General features: G+C 31.7%; 2 protein-coding genes across 2 annotated transcripts; both read left to right on the top strand.

The window, feature by feature from the left end:
- Nucleotides 1-273: 273 nt before the first annotated feature.
- LOC126679503 (gibberellin-regulated protein 4-like) lies at nucleotides 274-1,952 on the top strand. Its single transcript, XM_050374545.2, has 4 exons — nucleotides 274-412; nucleotides 511-552; nucleotides 660-693; nucleotides 1,541-1,952. The coding sequence occupies exons 1-4, from the start codon at nucleotides 350-352 to the stop codon at nucleotides 1,720-1,722; spliced, it is 321 nt and encodes a 106-aa protein (XP_050230502.1). The 5' UTR covers nucleotides 274-349; the 3' UTR covers nucleotides 1,723-1,952.
- Nucleotides 1,953-4,937: 2,985 nt separating this feature from the next.
- LOC126679326 (structural maintenance of chromosomes protein 4-like) lies at nucleotides 4,938-13,696 on the top strand. Its single transcript, XM_050374323.2, has 28 exons — nucleotides 4,938-5,193; nucleotides 5,331-5,420; nucleotides 5,497-5,598; nucleotides 5,678-5,854; nucleotides 5,948-6,078; nucleotides 6,756-6,834; nucleotides 6,917-7,074; nucleotides 7,162-7,237; nucleotides 7,355-7,483; nucleotides 7,550-7,694; nucleotides 7,896-8,026; nucleotides 8,206-8,358; nucleotides 8,446-8,635; nucleotides 9,011-9,144; nucleotides 9,674-9,832; nucleotides 10,480-10,788; nucleotides 10,869-11,045; nucleotides 11,210-11,293; nucleotides 11,375-11,584; nucleotides 11,675-11,764; nucleotides 11,851-11,972; nucleotides 12,060-12,215; nucleotides 12,303-12,410; nucleotides 12,490-12,550; nucleotides 12,750-12,884; nucleotides 12,995-13,082; nucleotides 13,185-13,257; nucleotides 13,350-13,696. Exons 1-28 carry the CDS (start codon nucleotides 5,029-5,031, stop codon nucleotides 13,468-13,470), a joined length of 3,753 nt encoding a protein of 1,250 aa, XP_050230280.1. The 5' UTR covers nucleotides 4,938-5,028; the 3' UTR covers nucleotides 13,471-13,696.
- The last annotated feature ends 5,919 nt before the right edge of the window (nucleotides 13,697-19,615 follow it).

Genomic DNA, 19,615 nt, shown 5'->3' with positions numbered 1-19,615 from the left:
CATCTAACCAAGTGTTCTAAGAACCAAATCAGATCGAATCGACAGCAGAAGATCAGTCCTACTTATAAAAATACTAATACAAATCAAAAGTTAACATAACCGAATCAAACTGTAAGAAACATTCGGTCGCTTTAACTGGTTTAATCTGCTAGAATCACGAACCGGACCACAAATGTTGGATTTTTAAAACAGTGAGCTAACTGTAAGCTCTTGGCCCAATCCCTGTTTATTTATAAAAAAATCTCTATATATACTCTACACTAGAAGGCCATTTTCAATCAATTCTTCTTCTTAACTCACATATTCACTCTACTTTTTTCTTTTTGTGTTGCTTGTTTTTATTAAAGCCATGGCTAAGTTTGTTGCTCTGTTTCTCTTGGCTCTCGTTGCTATTTCCATGCTTCAAACTTTGGTGAAGATCATCTCTTTAAACCCCAGAAAACTAAAGTTGTTAAATTTACACATAAAGTTGAAGAAATCTGACATTTTCGTCCTGTTGTTTTGTTTCAGGTCATGGCATCTAATGGACATGGAGGTCACCATAATAATCAAGTGAGCTTTTTTTTGTGATCTTTAATTTATTGTGTTGCTAGAAAATCATAATGTGGGTATTTAAAGAGTTGGTTCTTTTGTAATGGTGAATGTTGCTGTGATTTCAGGGGCGTTATGGACAAGGAAGTCTCAAGGGTTTCCGTACGTACACCTGCATTTTCTTTTCATAGATCTCTTTAACTTTCTTTGCTTTTCTATCTTTTTCTTTCTTTCCAAACAGTCAACAATTAGTTCTGCTACGGTGAAAATATTAGTTGAGAATCCCTTTTACACCCTTTAAGAATCATGAAAATAAGTCTAATTATATGAACCTTGAATTTCTAACTTTTACACTGTCCAGTAACATAAATAATTAATCTCTAATTTTCATTTTTATATGATAGCAATAAAACCAATGTGATATAATTAAAATTATATAAACGCTAGACATTAAAATTATTAGGTCGTTAATTTAATTTCTTCTAAAAACACTTTTTCTCCCCAAATATAAAAAAATAGATAGCAATAAATAAATTTAGTTAATTTTTAAATAAATAATAAAATTTAAATTTTTTTCAATTTATTAGAAATAAACAAAATATATAAATAAAATTTACAATTCTATTGAAATATTTCATACTATACTATATTGTAATTTATTTAAAATGTACAGATTCTGATCGTTGCTGCAAACAACGTTCAAATACTTCAGATATTGTAATATATTTAAGATGTTTCAATTTTTTTAAAATATTTTCAATAAGAGTTTAATGAATTGATTATGTAGGAGAATATAGTCAATGTACAATTATTAGGGATGCTATTTGGTCAAATTTACATTTGACTTTGGTCATATACTTGAAATCAACACAAATCCTATTCTTGACCTGTAATTAAGCATTGGATACTGGAACATCTTTGACTATTGTAAGCAGCAGTAATGATAATGTCTTACTAGATATTTGTGTTCTATCATTAATTATCCTTAATTATTTTCTGAAATGACCAGAATGCCCATCACAATGCACGAGGAGATGCAGTAGGACTCAGTACCACAAGCCTTGCATGTTCTTCTGTCAGAAATGTTGCAGGAAGTGCCTGTGTGTCCCACCGGGGTTTTATGGTAATAAACAAGTGTGCCCTTGCTACAACAACTGGAAGACCAAGGAAGGAGGACCAAAGTGCCCTTAAATTAATTAATCTTAATTACCCTTCTTATTTAAATCATTTTAATTTTGTAACACTAAGTATTGTGGTAGATCATCATCTACTACTAAAATGCCAACTATTTTATTTATCTGTAATTTTGTCATTTCAAGTCACTCCTTGAAGTAGTCTCATTTTAATGAGAGTGGCTAATCTATTGTTATATCATCAATGAGTTAATGAATTTCTTCCTCTATTATGGGAGTTTGAACTTATCATATGCATTATTGTATTCGTTCATGCACTAAGTTTTGTTAAACACTTTGATTTATTATAGTTCTTAAATGCAATAGTACATAATATTTATCGCATTTGAACTTGATTTATAATATTTATCAAATTAAAATTTAAAAAAGTATTAATTAATATTCTTTTAAATGTATCATTATCAATTTTAGTAAAGTTAAAAAAACACGTGAAAAGAATATTTGGGATAAATATAATAATACGTATGGACAATTTAATATGGAGTATTTAGCATATTCATATTATTCTTTTTTATATTTTTATTAGTTTAATGGAATTAATCAATTTACTTGATTAGTTTCATTTTATATTTTTAAACGTTTAAACAATTTAATTGTGATTAAAATTATTAATTTGGACAATTTAATTAAATAAAAATATTAAAATTAATAGCTTAAATAGTATAAACGTTAAAAAATAATTTAGTGAGTCGTAGGTTTAATTCCTCTATATTCGTTTTTGTGAGTTCAATTTTTTTTTTCTTCTAAAGGACTCCCCTTTTTTAGTAATAAAAAAATAATTAAATTGATCAGTTGTTGATGGTCAAATGAATTGTTATCGGAAGTTTTATATCATATATTGATTGTGGTATGTCATATTTATAACAAATCAATAAATATTTGTAATAGGACTTTTTTTAGTTATTATTTATTTTTAAATTATTAAAAATTTCACATGGCTAACACGCATGGTTTGTTGCACGAAGATATAACATACTCCTTGCTTTCATTTTTTATTGTCGCTTTAGACAAATATTTTTATCTATTAATAGTTGTCATTTTATAATTTTTACATGACTTTTATTATAATATTTCAAATATAACTTTTTTATTAAATCACTTTATTAAAAGATAGTTAAATTTTTAAAATTAATTCATCCAATAGCCGGTTAATAATTATATTTTTAAAACTAAATTTTTAATAATGGAATTTATAAATAGAATTATAAATAGAATTATATTAATTTTTATGTTTATAATTTAAAATAAAAAAATATTTTTTAATTTTAACAATTTAATTTAAATTCACAATTAAAAATGAACGGAAAAAATAATGGTTATATTGAACAATTTTGCTGTGATTGGTGGCAGCATATCCCAGATCTTTATTTCAGAAGAGATAAAATTGCATGTGGCTTTTCTTTTTGTTTAAAGAAAAAGGAAGTGATTAATGATTCAGCAAGCATCCAAAATTGTTAGTTTTGAAAGTAATGGGCATTTTGGTAATATTGATTGGCAATGCTTGTTTTACATTGGCTGATGTTGACTGAAATTAGACATGCATCCGCATGAATTGTGGATTTTTTTTTGGCTTAATACATAGTTTGACTCCTGTACTTGTACCCTTTTACCCATCTAACCCCTAAATTTAACGTCTCACCTATCGAACTTCTGAAGTTGTTAAATAATCCGATTTAACCCCTGAACTTGATAAATATGTAAGTATTGAACCCTTCGTGTCCACTTGTCACTTGAAACGTTCTAGAAGAAATTGTGTACGGAGGGGTTAAATGTTTACGTATTTATCAAGTTCGGGGGTCAAATCGGGTTATTTAACAAGTTCATAGGTTCGATAGGTGAGACGTTAAGTTTAGAGGTTAGATAGGTAAAACGGTACAAGTTCAGGGGTCAAACTATGTATTCAGCCATTTTTTTTTCAACTGATATGCCACCATATGACAAAGAGCCAAGACGATCTCTTAATTTATAATACTATATTATTTAATTCAGTTTTTTGTTTTTTGTTTTTTTAAATAATTAATCTCTAAATTCTTTAATTTTATGTTAAAGTATTTTATAATTAGCTTAATTGCTCCAAAAATCACCAACTTTCGCATGTTTTTGATATTTGACACGAACTTTAAATTTTGGCAAATAAATACACGAACTATCACTTTTTTGCATATATAACACGGACACCGTTTTTGACATAAAACGGCACCGTTTTTGACCTAAAACAGCAACGTTTTATATCTAAAACGACACCGTTTTTCACCTAAAACGGAAACTTGGTCATATATGCAAAAAATTGATAGTTCGTATATTTATATGTCAAAATTAAAAGTTCGTGTCAAATACCAAAAACACGCGAAAGTTGGTGATTTTTTGTGCATTTAAGCCTTTATAATTTAGGATTTCATTGCGAAAATTTAATTTTAAATAATTTTATCGCAACAATTAAGGAGCTCTCTAATTTATATTCCGCATCCTTTATTTCCAATTTGTATTACACGCATTTTAAAAATATAATTATGGATAATCTGATTTAAATTGAAGAGTTTATCTGTTAGTTGCTAAAAAAAACTCAACTCAAGTGACTCTGTATTATAAAGGGGACGTATTGATCCTTTCGAATTGGCTAATAATCATCTATGACTTCTGACTTTTAGGGCTACGGGCGCTAAACCCCCTAATGTTTAAAAACGGACTGAACCCCCTAAATTTTGTGTCGGCGCTCACTAAACCCCCTAAATTTCAAATATGACTAAAATACCCCTGTCCGCCTTTCTCGGTCAACTGACATTCTTAAAAAAAATCTGACATTGTTACATCAGCTGCCACGTCAGTAAAATATCTTAAAAATTTTAAACACCCAAAATACCCCTAATTTAATTTAGAAAAAGACAAAAAAAAATCAACCCAATCTAATTTAAATCATTAGATTAACCCAACAATCGATCTGACCACCCCCACTCGATCACTGCTGGAAAATATTCGGGTCATCTTCTACGATTTGAAGATGACCGGAAAATTTCCGATCATCAACAAACACCAAATCTGTTCCTCGGATGGACCGAACCCGGCGAACAATTTGAACATTACATTTTGACAATGGAAGGGTCCATTTACAACAAAGGCCCAAGTCCATTAAAAGAACCAATTTTCAAACTCCCGCCAAAGAACCTTCCCATTTTCCGTTTTAAAACAAATTCATTTTTCATTATTTCCTTTTCTTATTCAAAAATAAATGCCAATTAAAGAATTTGCAAGTTTTATCAAACCGAAATAAAGCAAACAAAGCAAAGAACCAAAACGAGTGAAAGAAATGGCGACAGAAACCGGAGACGAGGCGATGACAATGGAATCGGAGGCAGTGAGAGCAACCACTGCAACTTCTTCTACTAAAACCCCAAGGCTTTTCATTAAAGAAATGGTCATGCGAAACTTTAAATCGTACGCCGGTGAACAGCGCGTTGGTCCTTTCCACAAGGTTTTCCCTCTTTAGTTCCAGTTTTTGGCTTCATTTTCTTTTCTAGGGTTTTAAGGATGTAAAATTGGACTAATTTGAGTTATAAATTTGCTGTGAGTTTTTAAATTTTAAGAACTTTTGCTGCGTGTGTGTATCAGAGTTTTTCGGCAGTGGTTGGGCCGAATGGAAGTGGCAAAAGCAATGTGATAGATGCGATGCTTTTCGTTTTCGGAAAGAGAGCAAAGCAGGTATGCATTTATGCTATTAGGGTTAAGTTTTTATTTTCTTAATATGATTATTGTGGCTTAACTAATGATTATGCAGATGAGACTTAATAAAGTATCTGAGCTTATTCACAATTCCACAAATCACCAAAATCTGGACAGTGCTGGTGTTTCCGTTCATTTCCAGGAGATCATTGACCTGGTAATTTTTGTCTTCAGAGTTATTTATGAATGCCTTCTCGATTGATACTTTAGTTTCAAACTGTTAGCTACTGTTGTAGGATGATGGTAATTATGAAGTTGTTCCAGGGAGTGAGTTTGTTATCACTCGGGTTGCTTTACGTGATAACTCATCCAAGTATTATATTAACGACCGCGGAAGTAATTTTACCGAGGTCACCAAGAAACTCAAAGGAAAAGGGGTTGACCTGGACAATAACCGTTTTCTGATTCTTCAGGTTTGTTCTTGACATGGAATGATAAAAGCATGGTAAATATTGATCTGCAAGCTGGTTTCTAAGTGCTTTGAATTTTTGTTGCTGTTTTTACAGGGTGAAGTCGAGCAGATTTCGCTGATGAAGCCCAAAGCACAAGGGCCCCATGATGAAGGTTTTCTCGAATACTTAGAAGACATCATCGGAACTGATAAATATGTTGAAAAGATTGAAGAATCAGCCAAGGAGTGAGTATTTTGTTTAATTACTAATGTTGGAACACATTTACATGCTCTTATTTGACAATTTGAATCTACTCTGGATGAAAGTATACATTTCATCACTTATTTGTTTGAATGCAAATACTAGAATGCAAATTATCATTATAGTGAATTGCTACAATGATGAGAAGCTCAATGTCGGAATTATAGTATCGGTAGGCAAGTACTTGAAAAAACTGTAATGCGTTGTATGGTGTCCGAAAACTGTTGTAGTGACCAAGTATCTTGCAATTGCAGTGAGTGCTTAGGGTCACACTCATAACTGTCTTGATTTGTAATTGGGGATAGTTGTGAAACGTGAAATGAAATGGCGAGGTGATAACGTCGAGGGTTCACCATATGGTATTGAACATGCTGTTTTAAGAATGATTGTGCTTCTTTAGTTGTGGTGGAAATGAAAAAGTGGCGGAGTGATGCTGGTACCTAGTGGTAGGGTAGCTGGGTAGAGAAGGTGGCTCCTCTGGTACTTAGGTCATAACTGGGCCATGTTAAATTCCAGCCTAGATTTTACATTTCTTGTGACTAAAAATGTCTGCGTTTTGCTCTTTCTGTTCTTTAATCAATGCTAATAACGTCAGTTAATAGTCATTTTTTCTAACTTTTTAGTATGTTGTCATTGCTCACTTTCATTGATGCCCTTTTAGGCTAGAATCTCTAAATGAGAAAAGGTCTGGGGTTGTGCAGATGGTTAAACTAGCAGAGAAAGAACGAGACGGCTTGGAGGTTTGTCTACACTGTATATAGATTTTATTGAAATATCTTCATGAATATTTAATTAACTTGCTGGTCTTCTTATGTTGAGTAGGATGTGAAGAATGAAGCAGAGTCCTTTATGCTTAAAGAGTTATCGCTTTTGAAATGGCAAGAGAAAGCTACAAATTTAGCTCATGAGGATAATAGTGTCAAGATGGTTGAAATGCAAACAAATGTATCTAACCTAGAAGAAAACTTAAAGGCTGAAAGGTTACTATAGATATGAGAAGTACTGGATTTGTAATTTTACAATCACTAAGATAGTTGCAATTGCTGAATATTTTACATCTTGAATAGGGAGAAAATTCAAGAAAGTCACAAATCTTTGAAAGAGCTTGAGGCTGTGCACAAAATATATGTCAAAAGACAAGAGGTCTGCATTGGATGTATTTGATAGTTCTGATTACCAAATAATTGTGCATCTTGATTCCTGTTAATGATATTTGATATTCACTCTCTTACTTATGCAAAGCAAACAATTTTTGTATAGGAACTTGACATTGATCTTAGAAATTGTAAAGAGGAGTTTAAGGAGTTTGAAAGGCAGGATGTTAAATATCGGGAGGACTTAAAGCACAAGAAGCAAAAGGTCAAGAAACTTGAAGATAAACTTCAGAAGGTACAGAACAACTCAGCCTTTTTGCTATTGATGGTGCAATTTTGTCTAATTTTTATTCCTTTTTAGGACTCGACAAAGATTGATGACTTGACAAAGGACTGTGAGGACTCAACTAATATGATTCCAAAACTTGAGGAGGATATTCCAAAACTGCAAAAACTCTTGGTAGATGAGGAAAGAGTATTAGAAGATATAATAGAGAATTCCAAAGGTTATGGCTTTTCTTTTTGTGTTCATACATTCTGAAAGATCATTTTTTTTACAAATCTATCTCATTAAAATAATTATTATTCTTAGGCTTGTGAGTTGGAAGTCGTTTAAACGGCACCTCTTTTGCTTTATTTGGGCATCATCCTCTTTAGTATGTTTGTGTCTTTTTAACTAATATATTCATAGGATGGTTGATAAACAGTCGAAACTGAAAAACATCGCTCTGAGCTTGTTAAGGTCCGTGCTGAATTAGAACCTTGGGAAATACAACTTATTGATCACAGGGGAAAGCTTGAAGTTGCGTGTACTGAAAGCAAGCTTTTGAGTGAAAAGGTGAGACATGAATCTAAAAATTCAGATATGACAGTTGATATGCCTTTTATGCTATTTCCTAGTCATAAAATTGTATCATATGGTTTCATTGTTGACCCTGTACTCTTTTTTTCGATCTTGTGAGAACTTACTGAAGTTACTTTGTAAACAAAATCATAATTGTCTCAATGTGCTTACAGCATGAAGCTAGTCATGCAGCTTTTGAAGATTCACAAAAGCAGATGGGTAATATATTGGGAAGAATTGAAAATAAATCTGCAAGCATTGAAAAACTACGAAATGATGTGGAAAAGCACAAGCATGAAGCATCGGAAGCTCGTAAAGTGGAACAAGTTAGTTATATGCTGATAGCCATTTGAACAATTGTTTTACGCTTTTATTTTAGTTGGAGATAGTGTGAACTCTTCTATGCTCTTCAGGAATGCACAAAAGAACAAGAAGCTCTAATTCCTGAAGAACAAGCTGCAAGACAGAAGGTTGCAGAACTTAAATCCGTAGCTGAATCTGAGAAAAGTCAGGGCTCAGTTATGAGAGCAATTTTGCAGGCCAAGGAGTCCAATAAAATCGAGGGAATTTATGGCCGAATGGGAGATTTAGGAGCTATTGATGGTGAGCATCCTATGTTTTGATTAATGTTTTTCCCGATCTGGGTTATGATTGATGATGTCATAGTATTGGTGTATTGATCCTTTTCTTACAACTATATCCTTAATCTGCTACATTAAATTGGCAAAACTTCATAGGTGGGATGCATCATTAGATTTCTGTTTCCTCTTTGCTGTGTTATCTTTCCATAATCTTTTGTCTAGCTTTCAGTTATGCCATAATCTATCATTTGCTGTAGCATACTTTAAATTATGCCATAATCTATCATTTGTTTCTCTCAGCTCTTCCAATTTATTGATTTTTAAGGCTGCATTTATGTTTTCTTCTCTCAATTTTAGATTATCGCATTTACAATTGTGCTATGTTTTGTCATTGCAGCAAAATACGATGTGGCTATATCTACAGCATGTGCTGGACTTGATTACATTGTGGTGGAGACAACTGCTGCAGCCCAAGCTTGTGTTGAGCTGCTAAGAAGAGAGAATCTCGGAGTTTCGACTTTCATGATATTGGTATCAATTGCAAATTCTAGATAGTACCTTGTCCTTTAATTGTTTTGATCATCTGTTAGGACTTGTATCATGAGAATCTGGTGCTTTGGCCTGACAAAATGTTTCCATTAATTTGAATTACAAAGTTAGGACAAGATATTTGGTAGTCAAATTTGCTAATTTGCAGATTGAATTTTGTTATACCATTTTCCTTTTTGCATTGGCTGTACTCACCTTTGAAATGTTTAAATGATGATGGGGACTACTGCTAGCTGAAATGTTAAAGTATAACGAAGCATCTTTTTATTGATACTAAGTTCATGCTAAGTTCATGCTACAAATTTTTATTGATACTAACAGGTTAAATAGTCCTAATTTAGTCTAACATTGTAAAGTCATATACATAAGAAATGCTAAAATATCAGATTTCAGATAAGGGTTAATTGGGTTCTTAGATTTCGTGGCTATAATTTACATCTTTTTGTTAAAAGTTTGGACAAATTACATGGTACTTTATTCTCAAAATTCATTTTCTATTTCTTCGACGCAGGAAAAGCAAGTTGATCTTTTACCCAAGATGAAGTCTAAAGTAAATACTCCTGATGGAGTTCCACGCCTTTTTGATTTGGTCAGAGTTCAGGACGAAAGGATGAAGCTTGCATTCTATGCTGCTCTGGGTAACACTGTCGTAGCAAACAATCTGGATCAGGTAGATTGGAGAGCTTATGTCCAGCTCATGTTTTACGATGTTGCGTTTATTAGATGTTGCTAGTTCAGCTCTCTAGTAGACAAAAAATTGTGAATGATACACATCTAGATGTACTGATAAATCCATCTAGCTTAAAATTAAGCTTTATTTGAGTTGAATATTTAGCACTGATTGAAATATGTAGCCGACCATTAGGTGTCTGTATGAGATCATTATATGCAGCTGCTGAAACTGGTCTATAAAACAGAATATTTCTTTTGTGCTTTTAGTTGTTTTGTTTCGACTTATTTCATTGAAGAGTGGATCCGATGTCCTAAACATAAGAGAAGCTAAAGCTTCGGCTATATAGCTGTTCAAAGGATGCTGAATGAAATGTCCTAAAATACCCATTAAGTTGTGCTGACCCATTAGGAATGATCATTTCGTGTCATCCTTCTAGCTATATCCTAAAATTTACTGGAAACAAAATCCTTCTTGAAGAATAGAATGCATGGGGGATTATTATGTGCTTTGGTCTTCTTCAGGTACTACTTGCATAGGTTTTTAATGATTTCCAAAAATGAAATAGAATCTGTGCAGCATTAATTCAAATTAGTTACTTCTTCCAGGCAGGGAAGTAACGGATTGAGTTTGTTTTATCTATATAGGCAACACGAATTGCATATGGTGGAAACATGGAATTCCGGCGTGTGGTTACTCTTGACGGTGCACTTTTTGAAAAATCTGGTACAATGAGCGGTGGGGGAAGCAAGCCACGTGGTGGAAAAATGGGCACATCTATTCGAGCCACCAGTGTTTCTGCAGAAGCTGTTGCAAATGCTGAGAAGGAGCTCTCCACTTTGGCTGGAAAGTTAAATTACATTCGCCAGAGAGTAGTTGATGCTGTAAGAAATTACCAAGTCTCAGAAAAAGCAATTGCACACCTAGAGATGGAATTGGCTAAAAGTCAAAAAGAGGTAAAACATTGCTACAGTTTATGCATGTCTTTTCACGGCAGCAAAGAAAAATAAATGTAAAATGACTATGTCTCGAACAGATTGACAGTTTGAAGTCTGAACATAGTTATCTTGAAAAGCAACTTGGCTCGCTAGAGGCTGCATCACGACCAAAGAAGGACGAGCTTGACAGGCTTAAGGAGCTGAAGAAAATTATATGTTCAGAAGAAAAAGAGATTGACAGACTTACACAAGGGTCTAAAAACCTCAAGGGGAAGGTATATGAGGAATTTTTTGTGTTCTACCCTTCTGCTTAAGGTTTTGATATCCTTCTAATGTTTTGAGATGTTTTTGGTGTATGGTTAACTTTATTAACCATCCAAAAGTTCGTACTTTTCTGCAACAGTAAACTTTAGTTGAATTATTTTCTTCCTGCTGACAGGCCTTGGAACTTCAGAATAAAATAGAAAATGCTGGTGGTGAAACTCTAAAAGCACAGAAGACAAAAGTCAAGAAGATTCAGTCTGTAAGTTTTAAGATTACTTCTTAACTCTTATTATGAAGCAGTTCTTGCAACAATTTACCCTGTGGCCTGTACACAAATCAGGATATTGACAAAACAAGCACAGAAATTAACCGTCACAAGGTTCAAATCGAGACAAATCAGAAAATGGTAAAGAAGTTAACTAAAGGCATTGAGGACTCCAAAAAGGAAAAGGATCGACTTGTTGAGGAGAAGGAAAAACTGAAAAGTGTATTCAAAGAAATAGAGGAAAAAGCTTTTGCGGTTCAAGAGAATTACAAAAAGACACAGCAGGTTAGTTTTATTTACTTTGTTATTTTAACACGGTGATTCACTTGTTGGGGGTAAGTTTTACTTTTGGTTACTGTTCCATCCTTATTGCAGCTAATTGATAAACATAAACAAGAGTTGGATAAAGCAAAATCCGAGTATGAAACTGTGAAGAAAGTCGTTGATGAGCTGAGGGCATCAGAGGTACCCTGCCAATAACTTTAATTCTCACTGTTTTTTCAGTCAAATGATTAATCAGTTCAGTTAATTTTCGTCGTCTCATGGCACAGGTTGATGCCGACTACAAGTTACAAGATATGAAGAAGTGCTACAAGGAGTTCGAACTAAAGGGAAAGAATTACAAGAAAAAGCTTGATGACCTGCAAATTGCTCTTACACGACATATGGAGCAGTATGTTGATTTGTGGACTGGAGAAGTACTCAGAATTTGTGATTGCATTATCATGAAATATTTCTAATGCCGCCTTGTTCCTTGCAGAATTCAGAAAGATCTAGTAGACTCTGAAAAGCTTCAAGCAACCTTGGCAGATGACGCTCTTGCAAAAGCCTGTGACCTCAAAAGGGCAGTGGAAACTGTAGCATTGTTGGAAGCACAGCTCAAAGAGATGAATCCAAATCTGGACTCAATCTCAGAGTATGATCTTCTGTTTTACTTGTAATGCTGTGTTTTTCTTATTGACAATGTGCAATAAAAACGGTGCTTAAATGTATTATTTTTCAGATATCGAGTAAAGGTTTCATCATATAATGCACGAGTTGAGGAGTTGAATATGGTCACTCAACAACGAGATGATCTAAAAAAACAGCATGACGAGTGGCGAAAAAAAAGGCAAGCATATACTGTACACATTTAGGGTATGACCTCATATGAGGTAGGTGATTTTTATCTGACTTTGTTTTTGTTTCAGGCTAGATGAGTTCATGGCTGGATTTAATACAATATCCTTGAAGTTGAAGGAAATGTATCAGGTACAGTGGATGAGCTCTTCATGAGTGCTGTAGCTTTTGTGCTTATTCATTAGGTCTTACTCATTTTGTTTGTTACATCGGTCTTCATCTCAACACGTGTAACCTGAATTTCAATAATTACGATATAACAAAATGTTGAGGTCGGTTCCATCTGTTAATTAAATTTACCCATTTTTGGACCTTAATGTATTTGTCACAGATGATTACACTCGGAGGAGATGCAGAACTTGAGCTGGTGGATTCTTTGGATCCCTTTTCAGAAGGAGTTGTCTTCAGTGTCAGACCGCCTAAGAAGAGCTGGAAGAACATTGCCAACTTATCTGGTGGTGAAAAGGTTATATCTAATCATTGTTGATTTCTTCTGTTTTATTCTAAGCAGATAGAGCTGTTGAAGCAGTTTCAGATGCTGGATTATAATAGCATTGCATCTTTCAATTGTTTCAGACTCTTAGCTCATTGTCTCTTGTGTTTGCACTCCATCACTACAAGCCAACACCTCTATATGTAATGGACGAAATTGATGCTGCTCTAGGTGATTTTTCATTGAATTCTTGATCATAGTGTGTTGCATATTTCTATTCTACCTCGCTTTTCTCTGCTGTCTTTCGCTTGAATAGTTTAAATGGATTGCCAGATTTCAAGAATGTTTCTATCGTGGGACATTACGTGAAAGACCGAACTAAGGATGCACAATTCATAATCATCAGGTAGGCTCCATACTGATACTACTGCTGTCCTTTCTGAAAAGATAATTGCTAATTTGTATTTGAGTTGTGTATTCTATTTCTTCAATTTGCAGCCTTAGAAACAACATGTTTGAGTTGGCTGATCGACTCGTCGGAATCTACAAAACCGACAACTGCACAAAGAGCATTACAATCAATCCAGGCAGTTTTGTGGTTTGCGGAAATGCTGCTTAATTACTTCTCGATTTATAATTTATTATGCTAAGTATGATACTTCGCCATTGTCGCTCCTCTTGTACAGGCCTGATTGCAAATATCAACTCGAAATTTATTCTGGAACTTTACATTTTTATTTTGAAGAATTACTGTGCCAAGTACTAGTGCACATGGATTGTGGCTCGGACTGGTTTATTTTGTAGATGCCTTGATATGACTATGATTGCTCATTTCCTTTTAACAATTTAACTGTTTTCGAACTTATTAACAATAGTAATGCCTGTTTTATCTGTTAGTCTGACATTGGCCACATTTAAACTGTTCATTAGTCATTATTACTACATTAGATAAAAGCTGAATCTACAATATTGATGGAACTTGCAATACAAGCAGCGAATTTGGAATACAGGTACATTTTCAGCTATGGTTAAATAGACAACATTATTTGTAGTTGCAGTCTTTTTACTTTATCCCTTTAACATTTACGATGCCAGTTTTTTCACAGAGCATCTAGCGGATCTTTAATGGGAGGTTGATCTTCATCGTTACTTCTAAGTCGGCGAAGTTTTGCTGAAATGAACGGGAAAAAATGGCTTGGACTGGCTCAGTGACTCGAATGAGGTTATAAGCTAGTGATCCAAGCAATGTTTCTAGCGGTGGTCCGACAAAGTAGACCCATATCCCCTTGTAGTATGCAGTAGCAACGGCCGATCCTAGTGTTCTTGCTGGGTTCATTGATCCTCCTGATACTGGTCTGAATATCACTAGCCAGGTTCGTAAGTTTATAGCTTGAAGTACAAGTTTTAAATTTCAACCCCAAAATGTACATCTATAACAATTTTCATTAATAGCCGTGACTAAGTTTATACTATTGGGCGTCTCCAGGTTGTTTTGGTCATATAACTTCTAATGCTGGCTACATTAAAGTTCACTTAGTTGTACAAGTAGTGAGTTGTGAGATAATCCTATATCTAAAAGGCAAAAGGAAATAGTTATAAACAACTTTGTTGAAATTGATAAACATGTCTTGAATAAAAAAATTATGTTATTTTGGTCCAATAATTTTTTATAAGATTGAAGGATTTACTTGATAAAAATAAGACATAATTTATTATCTTAACATTTATTTTAGGCCAAATGTTATAAAAAGGCCAAACCTTTCATAAAAGTTTCACAAAAGTCCTGATCTTTCAATTTTGTCGATTTTGGCCAAAAACTGATTATTTGGTTTCACAAAAGTCCTGACCTTTCAATTTTGTCAATTTTGGCCAAAAATGGATTATTTGGTTTCACAAAAGTCATGAACTTTCAATATTTGGCATGCCACATAGGCGTCACATAGGCAAATTGAAATCAAATTGAGAGTTGGCCACAACTGAAACCAAATAATTTGTTTTTGGCCAAAATCGACAAAATTGAAAGGTTAGGACTTTTGTGAAACTTTTATGAAAGATTTGGTTTTTTTACAACATTTGGCCTTTATTTTACTATAAATTACTTAATATTTGAAGAAAACAAATTATAATTTGTTTGATAACAAACATAAAAACTCTTAATTTTTTTTGAAAAATTGAGTAGGTAATTGCCTAATTTTGTATATTTTGATTAATTCGTCAGAAATATAAAGTTTATTTTAATAAATTAAAGTTTATGGATCTACCTAGGGGTGTGCATCGACCAAAACCGAATTAAACGAACCCGAAATATTAGAAATTTCCAAAACCAAAACCGAACCGAATTATATTTAAACCGAACCAAAACCGAATTGAAATAATATTTTGGTTCGGTCGGTTATTTCGGTTAACCGAAATAACCAAATTTTATTAAAATTAATTAATAAAAAATAAAAAATAAAATAAAAATAATAATTTTAATACTAATTTATAATTTAAGTACAATTTTAGGGGTTTTAGTAACTAAATTCTAAAAAAATTACAAAATTACCTTAATTGTTTTTTAAAATTACAAAAATAACACAATTAATATATATAATTCGGTTATTTCGGTCTGTTCGGTTAATTCGAAAATTCCATAACTAAAACCGAACCGAACCGAATTAACCAAACTTTTTGAAAATAAAAACCGAAACCGAATTAACCAAAAATCGAACCAAATTAAAATTTCAGTTTGGTTCGGTCGGTTAATTCGGTTTTAACCAAATACTGCACACCCCTAGATCTTCCATCAACTTGCAAAATTGAATACTGAACATCTGAAAAGGAGAAAGAAAAAGCATATGAAAATATGATATCCACTTAAAAACTGTGGTTGCCCACAAGCTGACAAGCATGTACAGTGCAATTTAGGTCATTGTTTCATCCTTTAACATTCTTATGGGAAATTTCACTAGATTTTTTTTTCAAATATGGCTTTAAGGGTCTCAAATTTAGCTACGAAATTTGACTAGATAATATTATATTAGGGCTTCGTGACGATATAATATGTCACCTAATATAACTTTACAAATCTAGATGTAAAAAATAAATCTAAGTGAACAAATTTTACAGATACAAATAATAAAAATGATAAATTTTAGATCTATAACAAACTTAGAGAGCAATCCAAATTGTAAAACTTAAATCCCCTAAGCAAGAATGACGGAAATTCCAAGTTTCGTACCTTGCGAAACTCACCACTCGAAGAAGATAAACCCGAATACGGTAAATAAAACCTATTGTAAGGGTTGATAAAGCCAATAAAATAGAAAAAGAAACTAATAATATATGAAAAAATTTATTTAGTGTAAGGAGGGAAGATTTGGAGAAATTTGGAAATTAGGGCTCTCAAATTGTAATTTAACAAAAATATAAAAAAACTTACAAACAGAAAAATTAATTGGAAAAAAGAGACAATAGAAACATGGATCTTGCTTAAAAGTGTTATTTTTGCTTTCAACGATGAATTAATTCCGTTGGTGCAAGGACTGGAATTGGAAAACTTTTCATTGTTTTAAATAATTTATTTTAATATTTTTACAAGTAATAAATTGTCTAATTTTCAGTATCTAATTTTTTTGACTTTGATTAACGTTAAGGCACCGTTTGGATTGATGGATTCTAAACAATCCATGGATTTGAAAAAAATCTATCGTTTGCTTAGAAAAAAAATTAATAGAATCTATGGATTTATAAATTCCCTCATTTTCTACAATCCATCATTTTTGAGGGTTTTGATTTCCCACCTACTAGGTGAGAAAGTCCAAATCCACTATTTTTATACATGATGGATTGTTGTACTATTTATTATTTTCCATAAATAATATTAAAAATCCATTGATTTTATATTCAATCCAAATGATGGAATTTTAAAATCTATGGATTTAAATTCCATTGATTTAAAATCCATCGATTTTGCTAAAATTCATGGATTTTAAAAACCCTCAATCCAAGCGGTGCCTAAAATTTCAAAATCGCCATGTTTTTCTGAGTTTTTTTTTTGAATTCATCGGATCTCATTAAATTGAATATGAAACAGTTACATTTGTAAGAAATTTGGGAAAATTTAAAAACTAAACCCGATGACCTGACATGGAACAGACAACATGCTGCCTGATTCGCAGACCTTACTTACGAAAATAAAAATAAATTACTAATTGTTTCGCAAATTAAGTGCAGTCTTCAATCACCCTTCGTTCAAACCTCTTCAAACACCCGCAAACTCACGGCATCCGATTCAATCAACACTTGATATAACTCTTTCTAAAAAAGAGACAACAGCTCCTCTAAAAAGGAGACAACAAACCTTTCATAGAAAAAGGACAACAAACCTTTCATAAAGAAAGGATAAAGTAAAACATTCATAAAAAAGACAAACAATAGAAAATAAATAAAACTAGTATAACTCATAGACGAATCCATTTTGTTACTGAAAGATCTTCAATCTATCGTCGCTTCTTGATAATTGAATTGCGCTTCGTGATAAATTTTAATCTGTCAGAAAAATAAAAAAGAATTGGCTATTTATTATGTTTTATGACATTAAAATAATATAAACAAAAGGGGTGGCTACCGTCAATAGAAAATTAAGTTATTGACGGCTGCCGAAGAAAAAAATAAGAAAAAATTTTAGGCGGTTAGGGTTTATTAGAGAGAAAAGAGAAGAGGCATGTTTTTCTGAGTTCTTACCATTTTTTTTAATTTTGGTTTCAAACTTTTAATCTATCTAGAATGATTTTTATGGTTCGGTTTCATCCTCTATATTGGTGAATATTTACTCCTTCAATTGAAGTTTTTTTTTATTTTGTTTTATGGTTTATGGGTTTGCGAGTTTTTCTTTGTTATTACACTATATATTGTGAAAAAATTGGAATTTTCATAAAAAAATATTTTTTGTATATATTATTATTTAGCGTGATTTTATATCACTATTTTGACGTAAAAATATGGATACTGAAAAACACAAATACTTCAATATTTTTGCACGTTCCGTTTCGAAAACTGAAACAATTAAAAATTCATTCAAAATATAATCTATTATAGTAAAAATTATTATTTAAATTACCCACTAGATATTTCATGTTTAAATATTTGTGGAATTATATATTCTTTTAAATCATTTGAGATCTCTTATTTCTGCCATCAAGTTTATTATTCAAATTATCTACAATATATTTTATATTTAAATAATTGTAGAAATACATAATATTTTCGTAATATTTATAAAATATTAACTTCAATTTTTAATTAAATTTAAATATTTTTATCTGTTTTGAACTTAAATTTTAAATATATTTAATTGATATATTTCAATAATTGTCGTAAATATATAAATTAAATTTGGTATATATAAAATTTGTAACTTTTAATATTTATAAATATTTTTTATATTTCTATTATTGACACATTTTTTCCATATTTCGTGTTTTTTTATTTTTGTTTATTTTTTAATGTCATTTGACCATACCCGTTTTTATGTCTTTTTTGTATTTGTGCTACCTAGTTTTTGGCGTGATTTTATATCACTATTTTGGCGTGATTTTATATTCATTATTTTGACACTATTCTTTTACATGATGAAGTTATAATTTTTAACAATTACATTGTATATTTTTCTTTTGAAACATTAACCAACAACAATAATTTTGTTTCTACAATCAAATGTAATGCATTGGGTTAAAATTATACTATCTCAACATTTAGAACTAAAAGGATGATGAATCAATATTTTTGCTATTATATATTTACTTTATGGAAAGTGAGTAATGTAACTATTTTTTTGCTAAAACCCATGTTACTTTTATATAATTATTTAATAATTTATTAGATCATCAATAAATATTAAAATAAAATAATTTTTTTGGCAACAGCTTACTTGTAAATATTTAATAGATTTTATATAGTTATTTTTTTAATTTTATCTATGTTACCGTTAGATGAAAATGATTTCATCTAACGGTTGAAAATGGATAAAGTAACTTTTAATTTGTTAAAATTAATACAGTAACTATAGAAGATGTATTAGCAAGTTGACCATAATTTTGATCTTTGTAGGAGTTTGACTTTTTTAATTGTGGCTGACTTATTGAAATTTTAAACGTTGACAGAGAAGCTGTTATTCACAGAGTCATTCCATGAGATCATAAGTTCTTCTTTTAATGATCAAGGATTATTTGTGTGATAAATTTTTTTAATATATTATTACTATAATTGGATGTTCCATTTGGTGGCCAAAAAAGTCTTTGTCGATGACTGTATTTACACCTCTCATCATTTGATTTTGGAATGGATGACTCGATAGTGTTGAGGGGTTGTTTTATTGATGCATCTTTTCACACTTCAGTTAATGAAATTTAATCTATGACTAAAAAAAAAGACTTTCAAACATTATTTTTGTAAATATTTTAGAGCAAATTACTTTAAAACCCCTCACGTTTGTCATAATTCACGATCTGTCACCTCTTGTTTGGAAATTAAACGATTTGGTACCTCGGTTTTGATTTTGTAAATTATAAAGTTCTTATTTTAGTTCCGTTAATAATTTAAAATTTACTTTCAAATGATTTGGTACCTCAATTTTAATTATATAAACGATTTGGTACCTCAGTTTCAGTTATATAAACGATTTGGTACCTCACATTTCATTCCATTAACGAAATAGTACCTATATTTAACAGAAGGGTTTTAAAGTTTACAAAATCAAAACCGAGTTGTCAAATCGATTGATT

This window comes from Mercurialis annua, linkage group LG4, assembly GCF_937616625.2.
Source record: "Mercurialis annua linkage group LG4, ddMerAnnu1.2, whole genome shotgun sequence".
Taxonomy (NCBI): domain Eukaryota; kingdom Viridiplantae; phylum Streptophyta; class Magnoliopsida; order Malpighiales; family Euphorbiaceae; genus Mercurialis; species Mercurialis annua.
Note: the sequence above shows the minus strand (reverse complement) of the source record. Positions and strands in the feature narration are given on the sequence as shown.